Source organism: Carassius carassius, chromosome 6 (assembly GCF_963082965.1).
Source record: "Carassius carassius chromosome 6, fCarCar2.1, whole genome shotgun sequence".
In the NCBI taxonomy this organism is placed as follows: domain Eukaryota; kingdom Metazoa; phylum Chordata; class Actinopteri; order Cypriniformes; family Cyprinidae; genus Carassius; species Carassius carassius.
In genome coordinates, this window is record NC_081760.1 from 22,931,842 (window position 1) to 22,953,499 (window position 21,658).

At 40.1% G+C, this 21,658-nt stretch overlaps 1 protein-coding gene across 12 annotated transcripts in view; it reads right to left on the bottom strand.

The window, feature by feature from the left end:
- LOC132142509 (regulating synaptic membrane exocytosis protein 1-like) overlaps positions 1-21,419 on the bottom strand; it is a 93,510-nt gene extending 72,091 nt beyond the window's left edge. For 11 of the 12 annotated variants that reach the window (XM_059552432.1, XM_059552431.1, XM_059552434.1 and 8 more), the window contains exons 1-2: positions 21,057-21,419; positions 278-491 (exon numbers count right to left, since the gene is read on the bottom strand). In XM_059552432.1, coding sequence (XP_059408415.1) covers positions 278-491; positions 21,057-21,223 — 381 coding nt within the window. In that variant the 5' untranslated portion in view covers positions 21,224-21,419. Of the gene's footprint in view, positions 1-277; positions 492-1,267; positions 1,474-21,056 lie in introns of those variants that run through there. The other variant, XM_059552435.1, reaches the window with a different exon arrangement.
- Positions 21,420-21,658: the final 239 nt, after the last annotated feature.

Genomic DNA, 21,658 nt, shown 5'->3' on the forward strand with positions numbered 1-21,658 from the left:
TTGTATGTATAGGAGAAACTGATATTCAACTGTGTATTCTGGATTTGGACTCTGTAATCGCTCTGAATTGTGTGATTTATACAGATTCAGCAAACTCTCCATCAGGGAATCAACCAAACAACTGATATGTAGTTACAAATAGTAAAAGACTAATGCAAGCATAATAAAACAAATTAAATATTAAAATGAAAGTCAATGGAACTGACTTTACAGTGAGAAAGACAACATGGTGGATGAATGGGGAAAAAGCCATGAAAGTCTCGTAGCAGGTTCTTACGTTATTTGAACGCAGTGACACTCTTCCCCCACAGCGGGCGCAGAACTTGGTCTGGCAGTAGGAGCACAGATGTCCACAGCCATCTGCAAACTTGGTCTTACGGCAGATTCCACAGGTAGGTGCATCATCTTTATGGACAACCTGCTGTTGTTTGGTTTCTACCCCAATCTTCCTCACCTGCTCCTTATAAGTCTCAAACTGCTGGTGCAGTGTCCTGACACACAGAAAAAGAATGGAGAAGCATTTGTAAGTTTGTTAGTATTGTTAGAAAAACAACCAGTGTTGTTACCATTAACTAAAACCAATTAGCACAGTTGTGAAATATTGCAGATGACCAAACATTTTTTTTTTCCCAGATGAAAATGAACACATCTTGTTGACGCAGATGAAATGTCTGGGTGATGGACAGCATTTAGCACATGTACCAACTTCATATTAAATCCAGAATTCAATCTCAGATTTTCTTTCAAGCTGTACATAAAAATGACTTAATCTGAATTGGAACCTTACTCCACTTTGTTTGTCTTCTCCCTTTACTGGAATGAAAATAAATTGTTGATGAATTGCCAATGAGGTGCTGCTGTCTGCTTTAAAAAGATGGAGCTTTGTTCCAGTAACATTTCTCAAAGGAACAGCACATTAGCATAACAGTTATCTTACAGCAAGTGGTTAGCAGCTCTAATGACCACAGTAAAGACATTAAGCCATTTAAAATAGATTCCCCTGAAAAAAGAAAGAAAGAAAGAAAAAGACACAGCTCACTGTAAATTGTGAATTCATTGCACACATGTCTATGTAAAAGTTGCCTCCAAAACTATAGGCTGACAGGTAAAAAAAATATTCATCCTCCCTTTCTACCCATTGTCCCACCGTTTATTCAACCCTACCACAATGCTTGTCATATGAAACTGTACATTGGTTACACTGCAGTAAAAATCATTCTTCAAGAAAATAAAACTGCAAAAAAAAAAAGCAAATGCAAAGCATCACCTCTGTTTGTGGCGAACAGCCATGATCTGCAATTTCCTTTCAAAATCCCAAACCTGCATAAAACAGCGACTTCAGAATCCACCGAAACTCTCTAACAAAAGCACACTTCCCAAGACTTCTGGTCTCCATGATTGAAAATGATAGCGTTCCCTCTTGCTTGACCACATTTGCACTTTCCTTTCTGGAATCAGGCAGCAGACTGCAGTCCCAGGTATCTGGATGGAGGTTGTGACTTTGGGGAGTCTTGGCCAGTGATGCTATATTACGCAGTCAGGATGAAACGTTACGTGGGAAGTTGAAGGCGTGGTAACAAGGATGAATCATTGGCAGAGCGATCCAAGACAAGAAAAGTGACCTCTTTTAAGGTTATGTGTGGATGTGCTTAAGGAGATTTATGGACATTTTACTTGCATTTAAACACAAATATCAAATCAGGTTGGCAAAAATATCTTCTAAATAAGACAAGACAAAAAAATTTCATATACATGAAGTCATTATTCAGGGAAATAATAAAACCACTAGTGGATAAACTAGTTTATTGGAGTACACTTGAAGATATTGATCTCTGATAATCAGACATGGGGACTTGTGACTTGGACTCGAGTCGACTCGAGTCGCTATTTTTATGACTTGTGACTTGACTTGACAAAAAAATAAAATACTTGAGACTTGACTCGGACTTGGAAGTTAAAGACTCGGGACTTGACTTGACTTGAGACAGGATGACTTGAATGACTTGAGTGTTAATCACATTATGTTTTCAGTTTGAATATAAAATATATAAATTATTTAAAAAAAATAAAATTGATTACTCAGCTGGAGCGCAGGCTGAGAATCGCGTTGTCATGTCATGACATCATCAGTCATGCCCTCTCTACCTTACGCAGACCACGCCCACTTAGATCAGATATCACATCACATCAACATCTCAGCTTGAGGGGTACTGAGGGTCATCGCTTTTGTCGTCAATAATTCGCGCCTAAAAACGCGTGGAAATCGCTAGTCGCGCCGCTTTCTCATTGTTTCCAAAGCGCTCGGGCAGTTGCCCCCCTGAGGCGTCGAGCGCGTCGCGACCGCGTTGCTTCCATTATGAGCGCGCATACCGGTGGCGCATACATGATTTGATAGGCCACATCGTGCTCGGCTTGCAGACAAGACTCTCGAATCTTATATTTTGCAAGTGTAATACCTTGTAATAGAGGTAATGACTTACGGATGTACTCTGAGAGAGAGATTGTGTGTGTGTGTGTGTGAGAGAGAGAGAGAGAGAGAGAGAGACACTCGTGCTTCACCTGATGAAGGAAACCCAAACTGAGTCTGACTCCAATCACAACCCCAACATTCAGAAACTAATTGACAAAAATCTGAAGTATAATTATGATGAAAAATGAAAAAAATGAATTTGAGCTCCAAACCAAACTCCAGTGTTATTCGGCCCTAAACAGAACCACAAAACTGGCAAATTACTTATCACTTAAGCAATTAAAAGAAAGACAAATCCTTTCAAAATATCGACTCTGTGATCATGATTTGGAAATAGAGATTGGTAGACATAAAAGATCCTGGCTACCGAGAGAAGAGAGACTGTGCAAACACTGTGAACTGAATCAAACAGAGGATGAGAAACACTTCCTTCTTGTCTGTCCCAAATACAGCACTACAAGAGAAACATTCTTCTCACAGTTTGAAGCTTTGAATCGTTCATTCTTGTCTCTAAATGACTCAGAGAAACTATATACTTGGAGAGAATGAGACGGCAGTCACAATAGCTGCTAAATATTTATACACCATACACACCATACGAAAGGGATAATTTATTGTATTCAACTGTTTTATTTTATATTCTTAATTCTATATAATTACTATTATTAATATTAGAAATATTATCTGCTGCTGCTATTTTTATTGTATTTTATTGTAATCATATTTTATTCTGTATCTAAATGCTAAATTTGGCAATACTGTAACTCAAATGTCATGCCAATAAAGCAACTTGAACTTGAGAGAGAGAGAGAGAGAGAGAGAGAGAGAGAGAGAGAGAGGGGGGGGGGGGTGTTCAGAGAGGAGTCTGTTGGATGTTTAGCTGTTATTTGTTTTATGGACTCAATGTTGAAAATGTAAAACATTTCTGTTGGCAGAAGTGAAAAATAAATAATTTTATGAAGTTACAATTTTGTTTGATTCCATGATGTATTTTACTGAACATGAGTATTTACAATGCAAATCCAAATTATTTTAATTTACTGTTACTTATATCTTGTCTTTTAACTTTATTAAGAACAGATTCTGCAGGTAAAATTACAATAATAGGAGAGAGAGTTGAATTTGCTTTCAGGTCAGTGCTCTCAGCTGGGAACAGCTATCATGGTAGCAAGGGACCAGGTCTCCAGCCATCATGGAAGCACAAGTAAGCCAGCTTTTAACCTCTTAAAGAAACAGTTATATAGTTATATATATACAGTACAGACCAAAAGTTTGGACACACATTCTCATTCAAAGAGTTTTCTTTATTTTCATGACTATGAAAATTATAGAGTCACACTGAAGGCATCAAGGGCTATTTGACCAAGAAGGAGAGTGATGGGGTGCTGCGCCAGATGACCTGGCCTCCACAGTCACCGGACCTGAACCCAATCGAGATGGTTTAGGGGTGAGCGGGACCGCAGACTGAAGGCAAAAGGGCCAACAAGTGTGAAGCATCTCTCGGGGAACTCCTTCAAGACTGTTGGAAGACCATTTCAGGTGACTACCTCTTGAAGCTCATCAAGAGAATGCCAAGAGTGTGCAAAGCAGTAATCAAAGCAAAAGGTGGCTTTTTTAAAGAACCTAGAATATGACATATTTTCAGTTGTTTCACACTTTTTTGTTATGCATATAATTCCATACATAATTCCACATGTGTTAATTCATAGTTTTGATGCCTTCAGTGTGAATCTACAATTTTCATGAAAATAAAGAAAACTCTTTGAATGAGAAGGTGTGTCCAAACTTTAGGTCTGTGTATATATACATATATACTTTGTTGCTCTTTGTTTTATATAAATCAAACAAAACCTTGTACTACAATTTTCCTTTACTCTGAAAAACTAAAAATGATAGAATAACAGTTCTGTGTTTCAAAGATTCAAAGTTAAAAAGGTTGCTGATAATGGCTATATCTAGATCCAGTGATTCACTAGAGTACTTGGCTGGTCATTGGACCAAAATAGAAACACCAATACAAGCAGACATCAATAGATTTATTTTAGGACAGACTGAGGTTAGCTCTGATGGTTGAACTTTGGTCTCTCTAGACCTTCCTGAAAAGCAAAACAAGTCCTAAAATAGCTGCTTAAAGGGACAGTTCAACCAAAAAAATTTAATTCTGTCATAATTTATTCAATCTCAATTTGTTCCAAACCTCGTATGATTTTTTTTTTTTCTCTGCTGAACACAAAAGAGTTTGAAGAATGTGGGTGACCAAACAGTTCCTGGTCCCTATTGATTTCCATAGTATTGAGAAAAAATTAATATATACCGTAGAATGGGGCCAGAAACTTTTTGGACACCCACATTCTTCAAAATATCTTCTTTTGTGAGCAGAAGAAAGAAACTCATACAGGTTTGGAACAACTTTCTATTTTCTGGTGAACTACTAACTCCAAGACAGCCTCTGATGATATCACTGTGAGGTATACTTATAACTTTTTACCTTTTAACTTAGCTGTGCTAAATCCCAGGAGCAGACCAAAAAATATGACGTATTTGGGACTCCAAAAGACAAGAACATTATTTTAAGACATCAGGAAACCTTTGAGAACTTTGAGTTTTCCTTCAGGTTAGTTTTGTGTGACAGAAAATTCCATGCAGGATCAGAGAACACAAGGATGACTTCATTCTGCCAAGAAAGTAAGACACAAAACATGGACATCCAAATTCTTGACTTAAATATAGTAAACTTTTGTCTGTGTGTATGAAGAAAATCCTATTTCAGTGAAAATAGTAATACTTATAAAACATTTAGTTCCAGTGCTCAAATAAAATCTGTGTATATGCTTTATAACTTACACAATATTAACTGTTTGTTTAACCATTTTATATAAGCAATGTCACATTCACAATAGTGTGAAAACTATCACTTGTGTAATACTGGTTAATTAAAAGACAAAAGCTAAGACATATATATATATATATATATATATATATATATATATATATATATCAGTGTGAAAAAGGGAAATCCCTGTAGGTGTGTTTTTTTTTTGTTTTTTTTTTTGCATTTTCTTTGCTCCTCATTGCTCTAGTTGTCATGCACCATGCATGGCTCTAACCCTCCTATTAAATGTGGGGTCAATTTGACCCCATTCAATATTTAACATCTGTAAATACATTATTTAAAAAAAAGTTATCATGGTCCCGGCTCACCACCTGAACAACAGGGTAGACTTAGTGCTGCTAATGTCATCAAAATGATTCCAGGGCCCACTAGATATACTGTCAGCCATGTCCAAGATATAAAATCAGCATTTCATCTTTTCATCACACCATCAATTGAAAATAATGTACTTTAAATGACAAACTAAGAGGGTAGGCGTGTGTATTGGGATGGTTGGAAAGACTTCAATGTGACTGACTTGAAAGCCTACATTGGATTGCTAATATTGGCAGGAGTCTACAAGGCAAAAGAAGAAGCAACAGCAATCCTTTGAAATGCTGACACTGGAAGGGCAAAATCCAATATGCCCCTGCACATCTTGTAGCTGTTGGTCTCTCAACCGAGGTTTCTGAGATCGTCCTTCAATCCAGAACTCCCTCCATGAGGAAACTGTAAACCTTGAGGTGGAAACCTTTCACCTCCTGGTGCGAAAGACTGCCACCACGACCCAGTTATTTGCCCAGTTGGGACAGTTCTGGAGGTCCTGCCGGCCCTTCTCTCTGAAGGGTTGACCCACTCGACCCTGAGGGTCTACGTGGCGGCCATTACAGACATTACATTACCTCTTGGTGGCCATTCAGTGGGCAAGCACCCTCTGGTTACATGTTTCCTCTACAGTGCACTGAGGCTGAGGCCTCCGGCCAGAAGAAGTGGTTGATCAGGATTCCTTGAGTCCTCTGAAATCCCCACACCATTGGGAGTCAAGGTTGACTTGAACCGAAGTAGGGCAGCCTGAAAGGCCTTCTTGTCAGATGTGTCTATACAGGACATCTGCAACGCAGCTGGAAGGTCCACGCCCCTCACATTCATCAGATTTTATGGTTTAGATCTGCGAGCCACTCACGGCTCGTCTTTCTCTTGCCTTAATTGTGCTCCTTGTATACACACTAGGCAGGGACTTGCAAGTCTGGTGGTGTGGGTATTCTCGTTCCCATAGCATTTCAGACGCAGCTCGAGTTCCTGAAAGGGAACGTCCCAGGTTACGTATGTAATCATGATTCCCCGAAGGGAACGAGACACTGCGTCTTTAAGCAATACTTCCGGCATCCCTGCCAGAGTTCGCTTCATTCCTAGAAGCTGACTCTCTTTCCGACCTCACATGCTTTCATAGCTTCCTGGTCACTACGTCACCCGCCTATGATGTCACGCCCATTCATGAGACTGATTTCACATATTATTCAGAGCTGGTCACAAAAAGGACTGTTATGTGTTCCTTACTGATGTTTTGATTGTGATGATGTTCTGTTTAAAAATAAAATCCTTCTAAATGTTTGAAATTGTGTTTGTTTTTCCCGGGGTCAAATTGACCCAAACATAACTCGTGTTACTATCCTTGATAAAATAAATATTTTTTTTTCTTTTCAGATGTTATAGATTACAAAAATCTATACTTAGAAATATCATAAAACAAATAAAACACCAAATATATATATACTTTTAAAAATTTAGGTCAATCAGTAAGATTGTATGGTGATTTGTAAATGTGTCCATAATCGTGCAATGGGTATTCTGGATTTATAAGGGGTGGGGAGGTGGGTGGTGGGTGGATGTCAACTTAAAAGGCTATTTAAGTAGTCGACAAAGACCTAAATTACCTGAGACACAAACCTTTGTAAAAAAAAAAATCATGTTCTGGAGGTTTAAATTACTGGGGTCAAAATGTAACAAGTGTAATCAGATTTGAGGGTAACATGATTAGGAGCCAAGATCACAGAAATCACTGTGATTGTTTGTTTCTCATTGCCAATCTTTCATCTGGGACAACCAAAATTTGTGAGGTGTGTAAAAGGCTTTAAAATGTCCCACAGACATGGACTGTTGTTTTGACCACAGCATTGTTTTCCGGGTTTTGTGTTGTCACAATTCGGCCCATTAGAATATCATTAAAGGGGTCATATGATCTTGCTAAAAAGAAAACATTATTTTGTGTATTTGGTGTAATGAAATGTGTTTATGTGGTTTAAGGTTAAAAAAACACATTATTTTCCACATGTACATTATTGTTTCAATTAAGATTTAAATCAATGCATATTGACACCTGGTGGTGCTGGAGCAGTTCATCGCTCGGCTGCCAAAGAAGACTGCCGAGTGGGTCCAGTGCCACCGCCCCATGTCGCTGGACTCGGCCATCCACCAGGCGGAGGACCACATGGTGGCATGCCCAGGGGTCGGCGAACCCCTACCTTCTGTCTCTCTCTCCTCTTCTCTCTCTCCTCTTCTCTCCCCCCTCCTTCTCTCTCTCGCCCTGTCCCTCTCCCTAGGTCCCAGCCAGCTGGCCCACCTCGAGTCCCGCCCAGGGGTCCTACGTGGGTTCAAGAGCCCCGCCCAGGGAGCGCTTCGGTTTCTCCGCTCTCTCCACGCCAATCGTTCAACCCACTCCCTGTCACTGGGGCGGGGGAAAGGTCTGGGCTGGCCTGTTGGCATTGCGGGGACCCGGACCATTTTGTGGACCGATGTCCTATGATGGAGGTGGGGACAATGATCCGGGTCCCGGACGTCCCGCAGGTCACCCCTGGTCAGGCCGGCGAATACCAAATTCCTGTGAGTATCAAGGGGGGTATTTATCCGGCCTTGGTGAATTCAGGATGTAACCAAACCTCGATCCATCAAAGCCTGATGGAGGTTAAGGTGCGGTGTGTACACGGGGATGTAATGGAATATCCGGTAATGCCTGTCGTTATCCAATTTCGGGGTCAAAAGCATAGCGTCGAGGTGGCCGTTAGTCCGCAGCTCCGGCATCCGATAATTTTGGGTACGAATTGGCCTGCTTTCGCGGCTCTATTGGGGTCTCTGTGCGCGGATGCCTCTTGGGGAAATAAGGCCCAGAACGGGGGTGCGCGGGTGAAGGTGGGAGAAACTGAGCTGGGAAATCGAGAGATGGGGTTTCTCAGAGCGTGATGACTTTCCCCTGGAGCAGTCTGGGGATGAGACATTGAAACATGCGTTCCAACAGGTCCGTACCATCGACGGCCAGCTTCTCCAGCCTACCCAAATGCTCTCCTATCCGTATTTTGCCATTTTAAAAGATAGGTTGTATCGAGTGGCCCAAGACGCTCGGACAAAAGAAGATACAACCCAATTGTTAATTCCAAGGATCCGCAGGGAAATGCTTTTTACAAATTATTGGGCATTAAATTGATTCGTACCAGCGTCTATCACCCACAAACCGACGGCCTGGTCGAACGCTTTAAGTCAATGATTCGTAAATTAGTGCAGGAAGACACCAAAAATTGGGATAATTGGTTAGAACCCTTGTTGTTCGCCGTGCGAGAGGTCCTGCAAGCCTCCACGGGGTTTTCCCCCTTCGAGCTTCTCTACGGACGGCAGCCCCGTGGGGTGCTGGACGTCCTGAGAGAAACTTGGGAGGAGGGACCGTCTCAAAGCAAAAATGAAATTCAGTATGTCCTGGACTTGAGAACAAAACTCCATACTTTGGGGCGGCTATCAAGGGAGAATTTGTTACAAGCTCAGGACAGGCAGAGCTGGCTGTACAACAGGGGCGCTAAATTACGCAAATTTGCACCGGGAGAGAAAGTACTTGTATTGCTCCCAACATCAAGCTCCAAATTAATGGCAAAGTGGCAGGGACCGTTTGAGGTCGCACGACAAGTCGGAGAGATCGATTATGAGGTTATACGGTCAGATAGGAACGGGGCACGTCAAATATATCACCTCAATCTCCTTAAAAAATGGAAGGAGATGGAGCCAGTGATGTTGGCGACGGTGATTAGTGGAGAGGAGGATCTTGGGCCAGAGGCGAATGTCCAATCTCAATCCCTCACCCTGGCCCCAGGTGGAGATCACCTCTCGCCGTCCCAGCTCACTGACGTAGCAACATTGCAGGCTGAATTTGCCGACGTGTTCTCGCCCCTACCCGGCCGTACCAACCTGATTCAGCACCATATCGAGACTGAGCCGGGCGTGGTAGTTCGCAGCCGGCCATATCGCTTGCCTGAGCATAAGAGCATTCAGGCTGAATGCTTGTCTCCCCTTGTCTCCTTTATCCAAAGAAAAGACAGCTTTCACAACGCCGTTTGGTTTACACCAATTTGTTACCCTTCCGTTCGGGTTGTTCGGGGCTCCGGCCACGTTTCAGCGGCTCATGGACAAGATCCTGCGTCCCCATGCTGCATATGCGGCTGCCTACTTGGACGATATCATTATATTTAGTGGTGATTGGCAGCTGCATATGCAGCATTTGAGGGCGGTCTTGAGGTCGCTGAGAGGGGCTAGAATCACGGCCAACCCAAAGAAGTGTGCAGTTGGGCGTGTAGAGGTAAGGTATCTGGGCTTCCACTTGGGGCATGGGCAGGTAAGTCCCCAAATTGACAAGACAGCCGCGGTTGCGACCTGTCTGCGTCCTAAGACCAAAAAGGAGGTGAGACAGTTCTTGGGGCTGGCGGGATATTATAAGACGGTTTGTGCCTAATTATTCGGACCTCACCAGCCCCTTGACTGACCTTAATAAAAAGGAGGCACCAGATACAGTCCAATGAACGGAGCCGTGTCAGCAGGCCTTTACCCAAGTGAAGGCTGCTCTATGTGGTGGGCCGTTGTTACACGCTCCTAATTTATCTCTCCCTTTTCTGTTGCAGACAGACGCGTTGGACAGGGGGCTGGGTGCAGTCCTGTCTCAAGAGATCGAGGGAGAGGAACGGCCGGTGCTGTACATTAGTCGCAAGCTCTCTAGGAGAGAGACTAAGTACAGCACCATTGAGAAAGAATGCCTCGCCATCAGGTGGGCAGTCCTCACCCTCCGCTACTATCTCCTGGGACAGAAGTTCGCCCTCTGTTCAGACCACGCCCTCCTGCAATGGCTCCACCGCATGAAAGATACCAACGCGCGGATCACTCGGTGGTATCTGGCTCTACAGCCTTTTAAGTTCAAAGTGATCCACAGACCGGGTGTTCAGATGGCTGCTGCCGACTTCCTCTCCAGAAATGGGGGGGGGGTCGGGCTGCAGGCCGGATGGCTCCCCGGCCTGAGTCGGGCGGTGGGGGTATGTGGAGGCGGAGGCGTGGTTTAGCGAAGCCTGCAGCGGGAGAGAGAGTCAAGAGACGAACGGTGAGTGAGCGGATTGAACGGAAATAATCAACACCTGTCTCTTGTTTCAGTAATTGGCGTGGAGAGAGTATTTAACGCCAGGGGAAACCGGAGTAGTTGATAGAGAGAAGGACTGCTGACGACCGCACGAGCCGGAAGCCGCAAACCCGGAAGTGTTGATAGTTTTTGTTGTTGCCGGTGTGAGTGTCACCGTTGAGATAACTCTTTTTATTAATAAAAGCATCAGCACTCAAGCCGACCCCTCGTCCTCTTCCTTTCCATTCTTGAAACTTTGTACGGACAAATTTCTGAATTTTTTAAATAAACAATAGGTACATATTACCATTGTACTTATCTGTACATAGTAAATGCAGTTATGTTTCAGCCGGTGGATGGTGTGCCCAAAGCGTGAATCTGTATTCAGAAATGCTAGGAAAACAAATAACGATTGCAATATGTCTAATATCTCTTATAATATCTGTGTGTGCAAAGGTTCTGTGTGATCCTCTTGTTCAATATTCTCGAGGTCTGAAACCGGCTCAAATTGATATGGCATTATTGACGCCATCCTTAACTATACCAGAGCAGACAGAGGAACTTGTTGCTTTGGCAAAGGGCGTGGCAGTACTGAAACTCCGTCTAAGTTATTCGCCAATCACAATCAGCACTGGGACAGCTAACCAATCACAACATGTTTCGTTTTTAGGAAGGCAGCTCTTCAACAAACCCGAAACTAGTCAAGCCGTTTGTGCCAGGCTGGGGAGAAAGGTATTGTAAAAATTTTAATTATGTGAAAAAATAATGCATTTTTCAAACCACCAAGCATGACAGCATGTTCTAGTAAACCCCCAAAACAAAATCAAGACTTTGTAAAAGAACATAATAGGATTCCCTTTAAAACCTATTCACAAAGCTGCAGAGACAAAGTTTTACTAAAAAAAACTGATAGCCTCTGCCAGAGATTCATTCATGGAAATATTGTAGAGTGCAATATCATGTTGCCATATTCAAATAAATGCAGGCTAAGTGTAATTAATTAATTTAAAAAGTATGTTCAAATAATTGTCAGCCTCATACATGTATGCTTATGTAAAAAAATTAGTGAATATGCATATAAACAGCCTTTTAATGTACAGAGTAGAATAATCATGGCTTATGGTAAGACATGCAAACATAAAAGGAAAAACCAAACTGGATGCAAGAAGAGCTGTTATTTCATGCCCAACTGGTTGGTGAAAACGAGGAAAATTTGGAATAGGGATAACCTTCAAAACCAAAGGTGATAACTTTTTAAAAGATTATTATCATCAAATGTTTCTAAAATGTTTACGTTCCGAGGCAGATTCCCTACGACAGCCATTTCATGATAGTTTATGACTTGGTCCTCTTCACTACTCCTAATGTTTCACAGATTTAGGACATGTTTTAGTGCTAAATGCTTTGTGAATAGAGAAAAAAATAGGAATCCTACATTTAGGACTGACAATCCCTTTATTTTAAAGATTTTCTCCTAAATCAGTGAGTTATGAGCTACTTTTAGCCTTAAAATGTTTTCTGAATATGGTCCCAGATCTCTCTCTCTCTCTCTCTCTCTTGCCTTTTTCTCAGACACGTCATGGCAAGTAATTAATTATCACCAGTTGATTACATCAGAAGATTAGGTGTGAGCAAGAGAGCAAGGGTGGATGAACAGATGGAAGAATGAGAGAGAGACAAGAAGGGCAGCACGGAAAAGGAGGACTATTCCCATCTCACTTGCTGATTCCTGGCTGCCGCCTTGACTAGGTGTCTCTTTTTTTAACCCCTCAATTTTTCACAAATGAATTGATATTGTCTAGCAAGATCTGCATTTAGGACACACCACAGACAGTACACACAGAAAAATAACCACACAAAAGTGACTCAACCTTAAGAGGACTTATCATACATGTAGGCTTTCAGTGAATTCATGATTTACTATGAACTTGGAAAATACAGTTTGAACAATGATCATTATAATTTATATAGTTTCTAACAATAAAATGTACGGTTCATAGACTTATACAGTTAATATATATAAAGAACCTAAATATTTCTAATTAACTATTTATATAAATAATTGTTAAGGGCTCTCTGCTGTATCTGCCTGTTGTGCTCCTTTCCTCCCCCCCTCTATTTCTTCAAATTTCTCTATTTATATGCATGTGCAGATGTTTAGGAGACTTTGTGGTGCGCAGATAAGCAGGGATTTGAGGTACTGGAAAGGGGGTTCACTGAGTTCGGCCTGGACTGGCCCATCTGGATCTAGACTTGCAGCAGGAAGAAAAATCCTTTGTTTGCCAAATGTATTCCTTATATGTACTTCTTGTTCCCCTTGCATTCCTGTATAATTTTTATTGGATAAATCACTGCACCACCCTTTACAGAGTATACGTATATAAAATCTACTAATGTAACAACAAACTTTAAAGAAGTTGTGGACAGAGACTTGACACCATGTTCATGACTCTTCCCATGTGCCCATGCATTGAAAGGGGGACTAAGAATATTCTGATGGGACCAAAATATAAAGAATTAATTATATATATATATATATATATATATATATATGTATATATATATATATATATAATGTATATAACAAAATCATATATAAATACAAACTTAAAATAAAAATATACTAAGATTCATTACAACTGTGTAGAAGTGAAGTTCATTCATAAAAGTAAAATCGATATTTTCAGCCACCATTGCCTTCATCTGAAACTAGATACAGAGCAGCGGAAAGAAAGAGAAGTATTGATCAGTGAAACAGCTCATAGGTTAAAATCTATTCTTATCCATCATAAGGTAAGCAAAAGAGAGAAAGTGATTTAGAAACTTAGTGATATTGAAGGAGAGGCTAAAGTCACTATGGCCAGTGGTTTACACTGAGTTTAAAGCGTATTTGGAGAACTAAACAAGTAGCACTAAACATGCCCTTTTTTATCCTTCTGATTTATTATGATTATATATAACATTTTGCATGGTGTATGTAAATTTATGACCAAATGAATATAAAAGACATTAAGCCACATTTAGAGCCATATCTAGAGATCAGAAAATCTGAACACTTTAAAACCTTAAAAGCAATGTGCTAAAAACAAAAGGAGAATACTGTTAGTATTGCCCTAGAAATGATGCAAAACAAACTGCAAATTAGGAAAATACTGAAAAACACCTCTGAAACTGTCTAAACCAGGGATCAGCAACCTTTTCGGCATGACGTGCCATTTTTTATTTTTATGGTTAACCACTGTGCCCCCCCCCCCCCCCCACACCCCGATATAATTCTGTATTTAAACGGTACATACACTATTTTTTATTATACGATAAAAAAAGTTTTTTTAACGTTTAATCGACGTTAATGCACTGCTTTAATTGATGAACGTGCACACACAGACACACAGACACACACACACACAACACACACCACTCGCACACAGAGATCTGAGATGGTGCTGTGCAAAAAGTAGCATTCAGAAGCTCATAAACCTATGAGTGTTGTCACGCTACTTTTATTAATCGATACTGAATCGCTACATTATATTTCTCAACAACAAAGGGGCAAAATCGCTTCATTGTCTGCAGAGAGAGACAATTTACCCCCCCCCCCCCCCCCCCCCCCCCACACACACACACACACACACACATTCTTTCTCTCAAAATGGCCATATTTCAGAAAATTTTTCATCACTGGATATAGCTTTAGGTCATTTAACATTTCTATGGTAAAACGTATTATTAAAAGTTGACTAATGTTAATTGATTTGCAGCTTCATCTTACCTCACTCTCTTTAACGTTAAACTGACGCTTAGCGCTCTGCTTCTGTGAACAGTAAACCCCGCCTACTTTGATCTGATTGGCCATCTCAGTGATTTTGACATTGACGAGTGCTGTTAGACCGAGGCTTTGATCTGAAGCACCTAGTATGTGCAGTGTTTGCACGTGCATCCATGCAAGTTAATTCTCACACTTTAATAGTATTTGTAGCTCCTAACAGGCTGTGTGACTATGAGAAGTTATTACATCAAACTGTACGTCATTATACAGTTTTCCTTATTGCTTGCGTGCCAGCGATTATCCCTCTGCGTGCCACTGTTGGCACGCGTGCCGTAGGTTGCCAACCCCGGTCTAAACTGTCAGTAATCAATGATGATAAAAATCCACTGTATCCACTGTTGTCTCACATAACTAGTACTTATATTGCATGTATGATTTCTTTAAAAAAGGCCTGAAATTAACATAAATAATTACAATCAGAACAAACATACATGCGATGTACCTGGAAAAAATAAAACCAGCACATTTTTACTTTGCTGTTTGTGGGTGTTCCTGTTGCTGTTGTTGTAAGGAAGTTTTATGTATTTATAGACTAAGTGCCTTTAGTGCCTTTAGTAATGGACCCTTCTCTCTTATTCTCTCTCACTCACTCACTCTCAATTCATTTTTTTCAATATTCACTTCCAACTTCCTTTTCTGATTTTCCATTTTTCAAGTTATTTACTTCATTGATGCATTGATGTGATGTCTTGAGTGACTGGACTGGTGAACACTGCATTGGTAAACCAGGGATTTCTCTGACTAGTCAGTCACACGCACATGTGCACACACACACACACACATAATCCCTGGGCAACCCATGCAGAATGCTTGTTTATTAAATTTTCATATTATTGTGTGCTAAAAAGGCAACTTTTCTATCACTTTTCACACACACACACTTTTCATATCATGTAGATGCCCTGTTTTTATATTCCCAGTACCTTAACAAGATTCTCACGATAACCTATCCTAGTACCGGACAGCTTCAAGAACACAAACTGCAGCCACTAGGTAAATCGGTGTCTCAAAGAAGGTCAAATTATCTTAACATTTATGTGCAAAACATGGCTACAGTCTGGTTGTAATTGTTAACTAGTCAATACAGTGCTTAGTCAGAGCAGTTTAGTGTTAGAGGAGCAAATCGACCTATTTACATCTCAAAGCAAACAGGCTCATAATGCTATAAGCCAACTCACTCAATTAAATGTAAGAATTCATGAGGGAAGGTAAAAAATAAATAGGTTTAAAATAGACAGGGAACATCATCAGAAGCCCACGACATGCTCAATTTTTTAATATTTCAGCAAGGATTTCCAAGTGAGCTATTTTCCGTTTCAATTTATAATTTAATGCTCATGTTTTTCCTCCCAGAAACCTTGAAACCGCCCTTATCAGGGCTCGGCAATAAGAACTGCCCGATGGCCTACCATGAAAGATGTTCGGGACAGTTGATGGATGTGCTACGTCATCATGAAAGTTTATCATTTGCACATGTCTCGCCAATTTAAACATTCAAGTGATTTTAAAGCATTCAACTCCACGAAGACGCCAAAACAACTACATGTAGTATTCGCACACTGTGTACTGTGTGTACAGTGTGCACTTAGAGAGCTGCGTCTCAAACAACATGCAAACACCAAATGGAGTTCTTTTTCTTATGTTCATGTGCTTAAAGGGAAAAATACACCTTGCCTATTTGAATATTTAAGAGATTTTAAAGCATTCAAACAGCAACTCCATTCAGTGTGTTAATCCTTAATTTGGATCCTTAATGTTAATCCAAAAAAGAGAGAGGGAGAAAATTACTCAGTGCTCTTGACTAAATAACTTTTGATTTATCTATATTTATTTTATACAGTATAGAAAGCAATGTTAGTTTACATTTGTACATGTACTGTACCTGAACACATACAAACCTAAAAACCTAAAGACTCATTCTTTGTTCTGTTTATTATGTGCTAGTTTGTTCATTTGTTATTTACTGTCTGTTCACTTGTCTTTAATGTTTGAACTTTATATTTGTTAGGCTATTAGTTTTTGCTGTGGAATTGGAATTGAGAATTATAAAATTGATTTTAACTTAAATTTATAAAAAAAAAATGTGGTATCATATATGATCCTTTATTACAATACAAGATAACAAGGGTCGAAAACAATGATACTAGTTTTATTTTTTTTTGTGAAAATGTTGGCAAGTAAAAATTTGAACCACAGGCCTGACTGGTCCAGTAAAAAATTCCTTAGCGTTGAACCCTGCATATACTAAGAAAAAGGAAAGGAACAAGAAAAAATGATACAATGTTTTGTTTCTTTTTTAACAAACCAATCTTAGTAAGACATTATTTTTATAAGGACTTATAAATACTTATAAAATCACTTTTTATAATGACTCTTCTTCTGTAACAAGCTACTGTTCTGAGTTGGGAGTCTGGCAAAAAGCTGTCCTCAACAACTGAACCAGTTTCATAAGTCTAGATGGAAAAATGGCTGCCATTCTTTCACTTTTAGCTTAGTAACAGTGGAAGGGAAACAGTGAGAACTAGCACATTTAGCTAAAATAATGCAAATAAACTTTCGCTTATTTTGTATTGTTTATATTTGATCTAATAAATCATTGACTTTTTGGTTTTTTATCCCCAGACAAGCCTAAACTTCTAAAGATTAAAATGTGTTCTTCTCTCTACAACTGATTACATTGTCTATTTAGTGTACATTAGGCCGTGTAATATTCATTTCATATTTGTACATGTCCATCTTCAACTTCTATAAAAGGCCTTGCATTTCTGCTTTACCTGTTGCTTTTGTTGTAGTGGGGTGATCTGGCACTGGCCTATACCTGTGACCCCTGATTAGTTCTGTGTGGCTGCAATTATTCTTCATTGTAGCTCAGCTCTGAGGGGCTACGTTATCCTAACCTCTGAATAATCCTAAAGCCTCTTTTCTGCATTCAATGATGGAGCACAGGTGGTATTTTATTCCTTGTATGCTTGTTTCTACAAGTCTTTGAGCCCTTTCATTGCGACTTGTTTCATGGGACTCATACCTAAACACTACACATAGCATGCACACCACTTTACCAGGTGAGCTACTGAGCAAATTTACTACACCAGAAAAAAACAAAAAAATTGAGCTGGTTATGTGATGCAAACATCAAAATGTGTAAGTTTATAAATCAGGCAGTATTTTTTTAGTCATAGCTAAGGATGTAACTATTCACCATGAGCTGATTGAAAATCAATACAAATATGTGACGATTCAAATCGGTTTAGGTGTTGAACGAATCACAAGTTCATTTGGGTGTGGTAGTTTAAATGAATGCATCTTTGAGGGGAACTGAATGTCTTCAGAAAAGTTTAGATGATATTTTATTTTCATCTGGTCTCTGTATGATTCATATTAAAGCAGCGTTCATACTGTTCTGCTTTGTTTATAGCGGTAACCAAGGAAATGCTGTACCGCTGCTGTTCCATAAGTGCCACCTGCTGTCAGAGAGTGAATCTGCATCTCATTCAGAGCTTCTGCTCTTTGTTTCGTGCAGATGTTTATGTAGTATGATTTCACAAAACTAAAGTGAGAGCATTCTGTTTTTGTTTTGAAATTTTTAATTATGCAATCAAATTTGGATTTAAAAAACTGACCATACTGCATGTATTCAGCCTCTTTGTTTAGATTGTGAATCAAATGCAGTGGTTGCCTCAAATTTGGAATCGAAAGAGCATAGGTAGCCTTTGTTTATATGAAGAGATTTTGTTTTGTCTTACTTATTTGAATTTAGGGTTTGTTTTAACATTTCAATTTAGTTTTGTTATTTGACATTTCTGTTTCACAAAGAAATGTGCAGCATTTTGTCTAAGCAATAATAAAAGGACACCTTTTCATTTATAATTTGTCTTATATCTAGATTTATATCTATTGTGAGAAAATCAAATCGTGAAATCATAATCGTAGCAGTATCGTGAATAAAATCGAATCGAGTTGTGTGAATCGTTACATCCCTAGTCATAACACTGTATTGTGCAAGGAACCTTGCAAAAACAAGTCTTTATTAATCAACAATCTGCAAATCTTGTTAGGCATAGAATAAAAGTTTTTGGTGTTTTACTGCCACTGGTGTTCATTTCAATATTCAAGTTTTTTTTATTTAGTTGTACTTTTAATAAAGATTTTGGTTTGAGAACTTGTGATTAAGCTTTCTTTTTGTTCTTCTTCTTCTTCTTCTTCTTTTATTTTAATTCTGCATATTGGTATATAAATGTGTGTTATCATGTACTATGTGATAGCACATACTACGTGACCTCAGAGGGTGCTGCATTCACACAGCACCTCTCAATAATTAGCTCTGACCTGTTCTCAAGGCTGCCTAAAACAGTATGAACAGCTTGATTACAGCATTTTATCTGTCCCAGCTGACCTGTTCTCAGCTAAGACTGAGATAACCCTAGTTACCCATTAAAAAATATAGCAATATAATCCTTAGACAAGCATTTGATCAAATGCTGAAGCTGACAAACATGATAAAAATAAATAAATAAATAATAAACACCCTGATTGTAAACTATCTAGCACATCAAATGTATGCTTTAAAAGTAGGGTAATCATAGCAGATTTCATCCATAGTCTGTCCATTTAAATGTCTGCGTTTAGCTTCAAATGGCATCTTTAATGACAATATTATTCAAAAATTCTGATTCTGACTTGCAAAGTCACAACAATACATTTTGTTTCTCTTATTCTATGGATTTTACCAGTTCCCCTCCACTTGTTCTCAGTGTTATAATGCCACCACATTGTGCGCACAGCTGCAAGTGACGTAACTGTGACGTCTACTCCAAATTGTTCTGTAGTAGTCACACTTCTCTACAGGGTATATTGGGTTTATTGGTAAAAAGCAAAATTGAGAAAATGTGTGCTGTGTGTCATCAAATCACATACTGCCTGACTAGATGCTAAATTTTATGAAGAACATTGAAGAAGTGCATTCTATATAGTATGTGTCTCCCATGGCCTCATGGGAAAGTAAAATATCAAAAACACACATCAAAATCTCAGCGATAATATTAGGTCATCCATGTACTTTTCGCCTACTGCCTTTTGAATACTATGCATTTGAACATACTCGTTATATATATTAAGCAAGTAAGATTAAGATTATGGTAAATCTGTATCCATATTTTTCACATCTGTCTGCCTTTACTTCACTATGGACCTTAGAGTGGGTGACATATGGACAAACTCGAGGTCATCGGTGTGTAGAAGTAGACAGATATTGAGACAAACCTTCATTTTGAACTATGCTTCTCACAGCACATTCTCTGCACAGGTACTGAAACACCACTGCAACACATTTCTAGATGTGGCTGTTGAGTCGTGATGTAGTGACTCAATCTTTTGACTCAATCATCGCATGGTCAAAATTATAGGTTACCATTTCCGTTGCAGATTAGTCGTCATAGGGGGAAAAAAAATACACAACCTCCCCTCAATTTTCTATCACGTCATTTCCGTGTGAAGAGTAACTGTGAGGAAATACGCGAAACGCAAGAGCGTTGAGTGCTCTACGTTAGGTCTTTCTTCAGATCACTCATGCCGAGAGGGAGAGGGTTTGTCACATGAGAAGAAATTGTATTTTAGATCTCGAAACACACGATAGTGGCTACAGTCTTTTACTACTTTTTGTAATACGTGTATTTTAAAGATACACATTTTTTATTTGTAGTCGTCCTCGCATGCTTACGATGAGCCACCCGAAATAATCGCGAACCAATTATGAACCACACCCCGGTTGTAAAGCGGCAAAAGACTGTATTTATTTTCCAGATTGTGGGTATTTTTTAATATATTGTCAGTTGGTATAAAACAGACGTCCCCTGTCTTTTAACGTGCATCAAACTAGACGTTTTTTCTTTCTTCGCACACAGCGCGCAAGCCTAGCCTTCGCCACGTTTACATTTGCTGTGTGTTTCACGATATAAAAGGGTGTTTGGGCGCTTTCTTAAGGGTGAAAAGCATCTTGTGTTTCCCCCGGGGTTGCATCGGGTGGCATGGGATGGCACGCAGTTGCGAAGTATGATTCATCCCCACGCTTTCACGCCCCATCTCCCCGTCTGTTTTCCATGGTGCACCTGTAACTCGCCTGACCTCAAATCTAGCTAATTTCTACAAACACACACACACACACACACAAACACACACACACACACACACACACACACACACACACACACACACACACTTCTGTTAAAACCAAGCTATGCAAAGCTCATGTTACATGAACTCCTGCATTATATGCAATAGAGGCCACTGCAACCAACGCGCTGATGTTCTCCACTTGAAGACTCAGACGTTCGTAAAGTGCAAATTCACTACGATTTCAGGGAGTCATTAATCACACTTTCGTGTAGTGAAAGGTCATGAAGCTGTGACTCAAAGGAAAGCGAAAGTGTCGAAAACGTCTGTGGATACACAAAGGAAATTGACCAACCCTTACTTTAGCATGGCTTGTTCCTTCTCTTCTTCCTCCCTTTGCCGAACCATCACTGACATGATGATTTTCCTTTCCTCCTCCGTGAGATGACTCAAGTCCGGCATATCAGCCATGGGAGCCGGCACGGTGGGTGGGCGAGGGCCGCTTTGGGGCCCTACCGAAGCGGACATCTTTTGCCCCGCTCCCAGGCGTATCTGTTGGCAGTATCCCGAGCGCTGGAGCCACACCTCACAACATGGTCCACGGACAGAGCAGCGGTCTATGAGAATAGTGCAAATCTCGCATGGTTTCAGGCACCCACAACAATGCTTTTGTTTCTCCTCGTGTGTATTTTTTTCTCCTTTTTTTTATTTTTTTTTTATAAACCCACCCCTCCTCGTTTCTCGCTACCCCCACCCCCCGCCTCTCCCCTCCACCCCCAGTTACGGGAAGCCCATCATCTCTACGCCCGGAGACGACGCAAACAGAGGGACTCCGGCATTAGCTAGCAGATCTGTGATTTCCCCCTTCAATGAACCGGGGGCTCGGTATTGGGCGACGGCAAGGCGGAGTCCGTCTCTCGCCCACTGATCTCTCTCTCTCTTTCGTCGCTCTCAGATAAAAAA